Source organism: Sinohyriopsis cumingii, chromosome 2 (genome assembly GCF_028554795.1).
Source record: "Sinohyriopsis cumingii isolate HCF-2022 chromosome 2, ASM2855479v2, whole genome shotgun sequence".
In the NCBI taxonomy this organism is placed as follows: Eukaryota; Metazoa; Mollusca; class Bivalvia; order Unionida; family Unionidae; genus Sinohyriopsis; species Sinohyriopsis cumingii.
In genome coordinates this window covers 155,649,020-155,661,751 of record NC_142962.1, presented here as the reverse complement: position 1 = coordinate 155,661,751, position 12,732 = coordinate 155,649,020, and the positions used below count along the sequence as shown (strand labels likewise).

General features: G+C 34.4%; 1 protein-coding gene across 5 annotated transcripts in view; it reads left to right on the top strand.

The window, feature by feature from the left end:
* The window catches only part of LOC149806164 (STAM-binding protein-like), a 42,687-nt gene that overhangs the window by 16,953 nt on the left and 13,002 nt on the right, over window positions 1-12,732 (top strand). For all 5 annotated transcript variants that reach the window (XM_089951070.1, XM_089951072.1, XM_089951074.1 and 2 more), the window contains 5 exons: window positions 228-303; window positions 5,883-5,975; window positions 8,065-8,450; window positions 9,992-10,190; window positions 10,935-11,072. In XM_089951070.1, coding sequence (XP_089807196.1) covers window positions 228-303; window positions 5,883-5,975; window positions 8,065-8,450; window positions 9,992-10,190; window positions 10,935-11,072 — 892 coding nt within the window. The remainder of the gene's footprint in view (window positions 1-227; window positions 304-5,882; window positions 5,976-8,064; window positions 8,451-9,991; window positions 10,191-10,934; window positions 11,073-12,732) is intronic.

The window sequence follows — 12,732 nt, the reverse complement described above, 5'->3', positions numbered from 1 at the left end:
TTACAGGACAATTCTCTCATGGCAGTGGCTTTTGAAGACATTTTTGATATAGTCATGTTAAGAATCACACCTAAGTAGCTATAGAAATGCATTGCAATTCCTTGGAGCTTGCAGTTTGTAAAGTTTGATGAATAGACAGAGTCAGAGAACTATAAATCATTTCACAAGGAAATAAAAAAAATGTCTGTAAATCCATAGTTTTTTTTCTTTCTTTCATTTATTTATAGGTTATTTGTAGAAAAACTTCCAAAGCATCCAGACTACAGCACTGCACCGGCTGCAGAAGTTTTAAATATGAAAAAGGTATAGTTGTATAATTTTTGCTCAGTTCATTTTTATTATTTAGTATCAAGTGATCAGTTGACAGTACCTCCTACTCCTGAACATCAATTTCTGAAAATATTTACAATTATTTATGTAAAATATGCATATATATTTCAGTAGACTGTTTAGTTTATCTTGAATATTTGTTTAAAATCTGGCACAATAAAAGATGGGCTACAAAAACATAACTAAGTGAAGTTATAAATCAATATCTTTGGTTAATTTTCATTGTCTTAGTCATGCATTATGGATTAAACAGTATTTATATCAAAATATCATCATCGGAGAGATATAAAATATCAGAACAAGAGATATAAAGGACTGAGCAACAAGGATAACCTTATTTGGAGTAATCTCCTCCTTAGCATTACTCTTTGATGATCTGGCTGATGTACCATATATGCTCACTTATAAGAGTCCAACTGCAAACTGCACAGACCCAGATCTGCTGTGGCATAATGCACCAACAGATCTGTGTCTGTACAGTTTGTTAGGAGTAATCAGAACAAACAACATAGACATGATCTACAGACACTTTATGCTACGGCAGATTAGGATCTTTAGTCTTTTCAATTTGACTTATAAGCAAGTACATATGGTAAGTGAAAGAAAATGCACAATAGTGTCTTAGCATCAGATAGTAATTAACAAGTGTTGATAGCAGACATATGTTGGGTACATACTAATAGTAAAACAATATATAAAATTGTTGGTGCTGGGGAGGGTTATGTAATATATGTGTTATGCTTTAAAATACATGGTACAATAATATCTGGAAAGTGTGAAGACATAAAAGACTAGACAACTCCTTGTTGCTCTTATGAAGTTTTGAACCATTCTAAATATCTCCATATTGGCCTCCATTGACTGAAAAGGATTGTCCATTCGTAGCAAAGATATATCCATACCATTATATTTTGTACAGTCAGTTTTGCAGTTTCTAGTTCACCAAATTGACAATCAATACTTAATGCGTACTTAAAATATCATCCAAAAATATGAACTTGAAAAACAAGTTGAAGTATTGTATGAAATTTGTGCCAATCTCTTACCTTAATAGTAACAGGTTGGGACCTATTCCAGATTGCCATTGAAGGGCAACTTAAAAGAATACAATGAGGAGTTGTTCCATTCAGTAACAAGCTTTGGTGTACAAATAATTATTTTGAGATCACTTTGTCTTGGCATTGTTGTCGGTTACATATATCTGCTGGACACGTGGTGGAACCATGGTCATTGGATATCCAGGTGCTGTTCCATTGTACATTTTACAAAGTTATTATTTTATTTTGCAGTGCGTTATTGAGAGTCTGTCCAAATTTTGTTCCTTCTAGAATTCTGTCATTTGATATAAATTATGTTGTCTCACATATGATATAGATTATGTTGTCTCACATATGATTCTTCCTGCTTCAGCTTGTATTTTTTCTAATTTGTATTGTTCATGTGGAGTGCATGTACCCCAAATAATACACCAATACCTGAAAATAAATCTTACAAAGATGAAATAAAGAAACTTAATGATTTTCAATAATGTCTGAATTTCAACCATCATAATATATTTATCCTTTTCCATGCTTTTATGATTATTTATTCTGTATGTGTCTGCCAAAATAAGGTTTCATCAAGAGTAAAGTCCAACTGTGTATGAGAACTAATAACCATACCATTAATTGAAAAGCAGTGAGGTTTCTTTAGGAGGCATTGATTTGGATTTGTTTGTACATGTAATAAAATCTGCTAACCATTGATCAGCCCTCATATTGGTTTTATATAGATCTTTGTTCAGAACAGTCAGGGTTGGATCCTTTACAATAATTAATAAAAAGTATTCATTATTTTTGGTGTGGCCAAAGCTTGACATATCAATCACTTTGTCATCAGTGTGCATGTCCACGGTCTTCATGAATAATTTTTCAAGCCACTGGTCCACTTTTGCAGCAAACTTCCAAAATGCGTTGGCCTGAACTTAATTTCAATGGCCCACAAAGATTAAGCTTACCATTGTATTTTGTCATAATAGCCTTGATTTAGAGATCCCAGCTTATGAGACTCTTTTAATTTTGTTTATCCTGCATATTTGATGCACCATCAGCTGTAAATCCTACTGGTTTTTCTTTCATAAAGGTCTCCGTCCCTTGTGTCTTGAAGATCTGTTTGACCTGTTAATATATGTCTTTGCTGGAGGCAGAATGTGCAGGTCCAATATGAAGAAACGTGACCTCAATTTTACCCTGGTTGCATGTTCTTAGATGTAGGTTCTCAAGGTCATCACCAGTGAATTCATTTGTTACATCCATTGTCAGACTGCAAGAGCTGGATGTCTCCAACTTCTTTACTGCACTTTGACAGTATTGTCTGTGGCTGCTGCCTTGTCTATCAAGTAGTTTGAGCCAATTTCTGGCCTTATGCTTTGTCTAAACAGTTTATATTTCTCTAGAGGTTAAAGCTTAGATGATATTTTGTTAGGATATGTGCAGTTCTAAAATTGTTTTCGTGAGTTTTGATGGCATTAATTGAATTTGTTTTACATGAAGAACTTGATTTGTTTGTCCCCCTCATACCTCATCAATTTTAATTTCTTTGAACCTTTGTTTTGAATGCCATCACCTTTTGTTTTCATACAGTTGTTTAGTTTGCTGAGATTGAGATTAATTTGGCTTGGATATGGGCCTTGCACATTTTGCATTTTGGCACCCTGAAAATGTCATAGAAAATTTAAGTACTGTCATAATGAATTACTGCTGTTTACAAATACCAAAACCAAATTTGGATACTTAGTAACTCAAATAATTCCATGCCCAGAAAACTGCATCACTCATTGTCTGAACTAGACAGGCAGTCAGATATGTCAAATAAGGACAGTTCCAATGAGTCATCACTGTACATGTATGGGGTCATCCATTTAGTATGTATGCAAAAATCTGGCAAAGCTTGACTCCTCCCTGTGTACATGCATACTTTTTTACACCCCCACCTGCGTACGTATACTTGACGCACCACCACCCACTGAATTCGGTAGAATGGCCTATATTTAATCCACAGCAGAAACGATCAAGGATTAATAATATTAACGTGTTTAATAAAACAGATACTGATGTTGAATGTCTGGCTGCATCAAAGAAATAAGTTACATAATTTTAAAAAGTTTGTCTAGTGTCTGCTAAAATTAATATGCCAACTGAACCCAATTGAACAGGTTATGTATTGGACAAATTAATGTTGAGGTTTCACCCCACCCCCATTTCCTCTGCATACGTACATTATCAGTAGACCCCCCCATATGCAAGAATATGCATTTGGCGGGTTAACCCAGGACCCTCTATGCATACATACTAAATGCACTGACCCTATCCAGATTAGTATTGAAAACTCAAAATGGAAGAGGAATCACTTAAATGTAAACAGTTTACTTGTATATACTCCATTGCACATTTAAAATATTTCTCAAACTCCATCTTTTCATGCCCAAATGTAAGAAAATAATTACCCACAAAAATTCAGTTGTTATTTTTCCACCTCTCTCTCCATTCACTACTTGATGATGCTGAATTATTCCCATGATAATACCGATAATGTAATTTCCAGTCTGATGCATTTTAATTTACTCAGCTTTCAGGCATTAATGTAGTGAACAGAGTGAGGTAGAATATAAAAACTGGATTATTTGAGTTAGGTGCTTAACAGTTCATATACAGTGAAAGGATGATAGTTTTTTAACGATATGTTTTGCTTGCATTTGCATGTTTTATTTGTTTTTATTTCTAGGATTATATATTGGCCCAGCGGGCATTTGAATTTAGAATTTTGTTGAGCCAAGTAAAAACACTGGCCTTGGGCTTTGGACTAGTGCTTATTTTGAAGACTGCAAATAAGCTTTATTGTAAGATCCTATGTTTTCAGTGCTATAAATCAAATGCAGCTACAAAGTATTTTTCACATTAATGATTAATGGTTCTTATGCCACATGCATGATAAATGCAGTGCTTGAGATATTCACTTTGTAACTATGAGGTTCTGAGTTTGATTCCCTTGTACATTCATAAAATGTTTACTGCACAGCTCGAATTGAAATAATTATTACATTTTGATCTCATCAATATGACATTAAAGTTTACATTCATGCGTCTCAATGCTGTGAACTCTGAGAATTAGATGTAACATGACATGGTTGTGACTTGTGTATGTTATAACAATTATGAAGAAAAATAGCAATTTTAATAATTATGATAACAGATTTGTGAAAGAAAATGACCTGTTATAAATCAACACATTATCTGTTGTGGAAGTCAATGCAGTCTCAATAATTATATCACATTAGCCAACAAATCCTTTCTTTATGTATTTGATAAGAGTTTGATGTGATCTTCAATTTGTGAAAATTTTTCAGTCATCACTTTTTTTATAAGCTGTTTGTGACAGTACTTTTCTTTGGAATGACACTTCATTGGGGATACATTTGTATGCAATGACACTTACTTTGGGATACAGTTTACTGTTATTGACAGTCCTTTCTATGCAGTGACACTTACTTTGGGATACATTTTACTTTTAATGACAGTGCTTTTCTATGCAATGACACACTGGGATACTTTTCTATGCAGTAACACTTTGGGATACATTTCTATGCAGTGACACCTGGGTATAAATTTCTGTGCATTGACACCTACTGGGGATACATTTCTGTGCAATGACACTGGTTATACATTTCTGTGCAATGACACTTACTGGGGATACTTTTCTATGCAGTGACACTTGGGTATAAATTGATGCGCATTGACACTTACTTGGGTATACATTTCTGTGCAATGACACTTACTGGGGATATATTTCTGTGCAATGACACTTACTTGGGATACATTTCTGTGCAGTAACACTTACTTGGGGATATATTTCTGTGCAATGACATTTACTTGGGGATACATTTCTGTGCAGTGCACATACTTGGGGATATATTTATGTGCAATGACACTTGGGGATATATTTCTGTGCAATGACACTTACTAGGGATACATTTCTGTGCAATGATACTTACTTGGGGATACATTTCATGTCAGTGACACTTACTTGGGGATACATTTCTGTGCAGTGACACTTGGGGATATATTTTTGTGCAATGAAATTTACTTGGGGATACATTCCTGTGCAATGACACTTACTTGGGAATATATTTCTGTGCAGTGACACTTGGAGATACATTTCTGTGCAGTGACATTTGGGGATACATTTCTGTGCAATGACACTTGAGGATACATTTGTGTGCAGTGACACTTATGTGGGGATACATTTCTGTGCAGTGACACTTACTTGGGGATACATTTTCAGAAGATTAGTTCATGAAAGTGTACACCAATCTATAAAATCATGGATAAATTTCTAATGCTTGGAATATAAGGTTTGTAAAAAATGGTTTTTCAAAAAGTTAAATATTCCAGAATTTTATAAATGAACATCCTTCAATATTAATTGATATCCCAGTTATGTCTTAATTTAAAGTTGATGTGTGACAAAATATGACATTATATGAATTAAGAAAAATGTTTTGTTCAAATTTTCAGAAAGTAAAGGAAGTATTCCCTATAGCAGAGAATCTGAAGGCTCTATTGAAGGTCAAATTCACAGAAATAGAGAAAAAAAGAAGTGAAAAAGAGGTATGCATTTTGATGTTGGCACCTTAAAAATTTTGTTTTTATTGACTTGATATGATTGGGCTGGGATATACATTTTCAAATCAAAAGTATTGGCTTTCAAACTCTAAATAGTTATGAAGCAAAAGGCTGAATAAAAATCTCTGTTATCTGACAATAACAAGTAATCTGTGTGGAAGTATTTATTTTATGTTGTCAAGGATGAGAAAGGCATGCATGCTAGAAATTGAACTGTTATGTCAACACATACAATGGCACCACCTACCATTGAGAGACCTTAAAGAGATTAAAAACCCATCAAGTTGATATGTGTATTGATAATGCATCTTATTTTGTACAAAGGTTGTGAATCATATTGATATGCAGCAGAGGTGTATCATTTCACCCCTAATATTAGTATGCTGTACAGTTGAGCCTAGATAATCTGGACACCTTTGTTTCCACTTATTGTGTCAGATCCTGTCTTGTTATTTTCTGAATTTTAATCTGGTTAGTTTGCAGGGCCAGACTGAGTTTCTAAGTTTGTCCATTATAAAATTAAAAGGTTTTGGTTGCTTCTCCCTGGAGATACTAATGTAGTTTGGTATATTTTTTTGAGCAATTTACTTGTCACTTGCACGTAACCTTGCTGATGTTATTTTTATGTCATGACCAGATGTCCTAAAACTCATTTGCTAGACATATGAAGTGGATCAAAGGTTTTGACTGGCGCATACTATGAGCAATCAGACATCCTCTTGTATTGTTACACTGAGGTCTTCTTACATAAAAAAATCCACATTTTTGAACACATATTTGGATAGTATCAGGTTTTGTTATATCCCATGCAGAAGTTAGCCAAAGAACTCCATCTAGCAATAGCACTAATCAAAGTTGCTTTTTCCTGTTGTTATGTATGTTTAATTTGTATTGTTTGTTGGCTTTTTTTTCAGTGATTGTATGTTATGTGTATCTGTATTTTGTACTTGATCTTTGTCCAAAATCAAGTAAATGGTGTACCTGACAAGTAGCATTTATTTTGTGAACAACATAATACATAGCAAATATTTCTCTATGATTGTGGATTAAATATTGAGATCATTATTAATTGTAAACATGTTACTTTTGTTTGAGTTAAAATATGCTGAGTTGATTCCAAACTTAGAAACTTCCAGAATGGAAATTTCCCATTAAGTTGACAGAGTATTTCCAGAAAATGGTAATTGCAACCAAGGTCAAGTAGTGGGGTATTTAATCTTGTTTCCATTAGAATTATTTATTCTTGCCTTAACATCAGAAACAGAATGAGTCTTATTGTTGTGTTTAGTTTTTATTTTGTATGGAATTACAAAGTTCTCTATAATATTCCTGAACTAAAACATTAATTTGGAATTATAGTGAATTCAGACAAGGACATTTTGGATTATATTATTGTGATATATCAATTGACTGTTAACACATGACCACATTCCAGGCCATTTGCATATGAACACATTCAAGACTACAGGCACATCAACACGTTCATTATTGGAGTTTATTTGGAACACCACTGGAATTCAATTGAACCTTCATATATTTGGATTTATGATAGAACTTTTTGGACTGTTTGGGATTTAATTCACAATGCTATAAGTTCTTTTTAAATTTTCACTTTGTATTCTAGGGAAATAAATTATTTGGAATTTTACTAAACTTGTTGGTTTTCACTCTTTTCAGTTACTTAGTTTACGACATATGTCAGTAGAGATAATCAGATTAGTGACCTTACCATATGAGATAAATATTGGTTTTGAACATGTACTAGATAAATTGTGGCTGCTTGTGAGGGGATTGACATTTTTGGACTAATATACTGTCTGTATGCCACATCAAAGGGGTGGCTACCCATGAGGGTACTTTTTCACACAACTAGTTTGTGCTGAGAAAACTGGCTGTGTAGTGTAGGTGACAACTGGTGGGGAGGGGTGCCTATAGCAATATAATCGCTAAAAGAAAGAAAATGTAAAGCAGAAATTAGTAATTGCTTCCTTTTTTATTTATTAATAAACAAAAAAAATTGTTTTGACAATTCTGATTATATGATTTATCAATTTTTTTTACATTTTGATTCCAGAAAAAATTAGCAGAAGAAAATTTACGAATTCAGCAACTAAATGAAGAGGAGAGGAAAAAGCATGAAGAAGAATTGGCAAGGTTACGCAAAGAGACTGACCAAAAATTGTTACATGAGCAAGAGGAAAGGTATAGAGAGCTTCAAGAACAGGAGAGGAGACGCAGAAAGAATGACATAATTCTTGTGCCCACCCCAGTGGACGATTCCCTCAATAGTGGACTTAACAATCAAAGAGGACAGGTTTCCTCAGGAACAGTGGATATTGTACATAATGACCTTGGTACAAGATCAAAAATAGAAAAGAATTTAGTGGGTCATAATATTCCACAGATTCCAGATAGGGAATTGAAACGGAATCTAGTCATTTCTGACATATCTCCAACCAGGTAACTAACTGTATTTATCCATAAGTAATACACACCCAAAGACAAACAGCACAGAACCAGATTTAACATCATATGATGTGTCAGCACATCTAGGTCCATTCTCTTCAAATCATAAGTAAAATAATTAGTTCAAACTGTTCATTTGCTGATGCATCATTGGAAAGTAGATCTGGGTCTATGCTGTCTGGTCTGGTATTACCCTGTCAGAATCTTCATTAGCGATCGCATTGGCATACATGTACTTGTCCATACACTCATGTATGCCCAATGCCCATCGATCACATTGGCGTACATGTACTTGTCCATACATCCATGTATGCCCATCAATCACATTGGCATACATGTACTTGTCCATACACTCCTGTATGCCCATCAATCACACTGGCTACATGTACTTGTCCATACATCCATGTATGCCCATCAATCACATTGGCATACATGTACTTGTCCATACATCCATGTATGCCCATCAATCACACTGGCTACATGTACTTGTCCATACATCCATGTATGCCCATCAATCACATTGGCATACATGTACTTGTCCATACATCCATGTATGCCCATCAATCACATTGGCTACATGTACTTGTCCATACATCCATGTATGCCCATCGATCACATTGGCATACATGTACTTGTTCATACATCCATGTATGCCCATCAATCACATTGGTATGCATGTACTTGTCCATACATCCATGTATGCCCATCCACACCCAAGGTTTAAGGTCAGTGTTAAAGGTTTATAAATAGTTAAGCTCAGGGTTAATGGGTTTTACTTTCTAGCTAAATTAAAGGTTGGCTTAATAACAATTTAGTCATTTGTTTACAGGTGATAATTTAGTCATATGTTTATAGGTAACACTTTAGTTTTGTGTACATGGGTAACAATTTAGTTTTGTGTATATAGTAACAATTTCTTCTATAGTACAGTTTGAATTCATTAACTATCATTAAATGCATTTTTGGTGCAACTTCACCCTTAGTGTATGGCTCAAAATTCAGAAACTGTTCAAGTTCTGCTGGGTGGCTTGTTTTTATCAATTACACAGCTTAATGCTGTTCACAGATCTATGTACATGTCTCTTTAACCTTACTTAGTTGGCACTGTGCATTTTACAAGTATCATGTACATTCTTTTTAAATTGGTTTCTATACACACATTAGGTTCATTATTTCAAACATCAGTTTTATTATTGACTGTTATTGTACATCATTTTGTTTCATATGTATTTTGTGCCATACCCATAGCACCCCTTTTTGGTTGGAGAGGTTTTAGGTTCTTCAGAATATCAATGCATATTGTGTTTTAATAACAAATATAAGACAAGAGCCTATGCCATGTACTTTGCTTCTTTATCCTTTAGATCAATAATAGACAAACTATGTACACAGAAGGGGAAAAGAAATTGGAAGTTCTGCACAAGTATGATTATATAGGTTGTATGACATGTACAACAAGAGCTCAAGTTTTGCACTTTGCTTTTTGAGCCTTCAGATAATGGTAATGTCAGCGAAGTGTACACTTTTCATTCCAGCAGTCCAATTCTTCCCCATGTAGACAGAGGTACCAAGCCTAGTCCAGATCATTTCTTGAGTACAGGAGTTTCAGGGGCCAACAGATATGGTCTAAAGGATGTGTTCATCCCACAAGATACCATGAAGAAGTTCCTAGTCCTAGCACAAGAGAATACAGACAAGAATATTGAGACAGGGGGCATTCTGGCAGGGACACTGGTATGTGACGGCTTAGTGTATTGGTAAAATCTAGTATGTTTTTCCAGCATGAATTCTAAATGTTAAATTTCACTAGCAATCTGGAGACCCAAAATTTTGACTCCATAAAGATTTGGGAAAGTTTTGCGCAAAACAAGGTTGTTAAATTGCAAAATCTTTGACATCTTGGCAGTATTAGTGGGTGTCACAGTTGCAGGACTACTGTTTTATACTTGTTTATTATTTTCACTTCTGTCTGCTCATAAATGCTATATGTTTAAAGTGTCGGACAGTTGATTATGGAATTCCACTTTTTCATGTTAATATAGAAAGACACCATAATGCTTCACATCTAATGCAGTATATATAAGAGTAATACTCTATTAATTTAGGAAGATACAGTGATACATTCCATCCCTAAAGTATAAACATGGGTACTTTTATATGAATATCAGATGATAGTGTAATACAGTCCACTCACTGTCATATAACAAGGCTAATTCTGTATTAATACAGAAAGACAAAGCAATACATTCCATTCACTGCAGTATAAGGCTAAGTCTGTTTTAATCTAGGAAGATGCAGTGATGCATCCCATCCACAGCAGTTTAAATAAAATAGTCCCACATTGGCTGATCAACAGTCTCTCCACTTAATTAATTGCAATTTTGGGATCAAAGTTTTGTTTTCTATGAATTTTAATATTTGTGTGGAAAATTTAAATATAAGTTTACAGTGAATATTTCTTGTTAAAAATCATTGCAGAAACATCATGCTTTCCACATCACTCACTTAATTGTTCCAAAGCAGCACGGCACATCAGATACATTTTCAGCTGAAAATGAAGAGGCAATCTTTGATTACCAGACTACACATGACCTCTTGTCTCTGGGTTGGATTCATGTAAGTATTGAAACAATTAGCACATGCAGTGAAAATTCATATATTTCAAACACCCTTGGAAACAAAACATGGATAAAACAGTTGTCGGTAAAGCAGAAAAAATTAATTTCATTATTTTGAAACATTTTATTTATCACTTATTCTCAGGACCTGCAAAATTTCTTCATACTTGAGAAGAATGTGGAATAACTTTGGTTTTACAGGTTTCACTTTAAGCTATGTTTTAGAGGCAGTTGTATTAACAATAACACATGCTGGTTATTGATGGAGTTTTATTTATTTAGAAACTGTCACAACTATTACTTTAACTTAGAAACTATTTCAAAATGTGAGCAGGGCTTAGTTATTCACCATGTCAGTATTGTTTATTTTTATGCATTTTCTGGTACTTTATACCATTTAATGAATAACTGATATTGCCATTATATTGGATGATTGGTTGTAATGCCTTCCATTTTGCCCTTAATTTGCTGTCAGTTTGCCCCTCTGCCTGTATCCTTTTGCCCTTTATTTAATGCCCCTTTGTCCATTTGCCCCACCAACTGTACCAAAGAATGTGTGATATCCCATTATAATTGTAATCATTCTTTTTTTAAGAAATCCTTGATTCTGAGTCTTGCATTTAATCCTCTGACCACATGTTATGGAGCTATTTATTTATAGTGGTTGTATGGGGCACTTACTAGACTGATCCTCAAACTTCAAGCAGCACAGTATATTTTCCATAGTCCATTAAAAGTTTGGAAATGCACATTAGGGTGCTTCATTCCTGACATCAGACTTGCTTATAATGTTGACTTGTTTTGTTTACTGTATATTGATCATCATTACGTGTTTGCAGTCTCTTGGAGTTTCAGTGTTAAAACAGAGTGACTGAAAATTAGCTTATGTTAAAACACAACCACTTAAAACACAACCACTGAGGCTTAGCTGATATTAAAATACAGCCACTGAAGTTTAGTTGATGTTAAACACAGCCAGATAAGTTTAGCTGATGTTAAAATACAGCCACTGAAGTTTAGGTGACATTAACACACAGCCACTGAAGTTTAGATGATGTTGAAACAAAGCCACTGAAGTTTAGATGACATTAACACACAGCCACTGAAGTTTAGCGATGTTAAGACAAAGCCACTGAAGTTCAGGTGACATTAACACACAGTCACTGAAGTTTAGCAGATATTAAAACACAGCCACTGAAGTTTAGCTGATGTTAAAACACAACCACTGAAGCTTATCTGATGTTAAAATACAGCCACTGAAGTTTAGCTGATGTTAAAACACAGCCACTTAAGTTTAACTGATGTTAAAACACAACCACTGAAGTTTAGGTGACATTAACACACAGTCACAGAAGTTCAGCTGATGTTAAAACACACTCCACTGAAGTTTAGGTGACATTAACACACAGCCACTGGAGTTTAGCTGATGTTACAACACAGCCACTGGAGTTTAGCTGATGTTACAACACAGCCACTGAAGTTTGGCTGATGTTAAAACACAACCACTGAAGTTTAGGTGACATTAGCACACAGCCACTGAAGTTTAGCTGATGTTACAACACAGCCACTGAAGTTTAGCTGATGTTAAAACACAGCCACTGAAGTTTAGCTGATGTTAAAACAAAGCCACTGAAGTTTAGGTGACATTAACACACAGC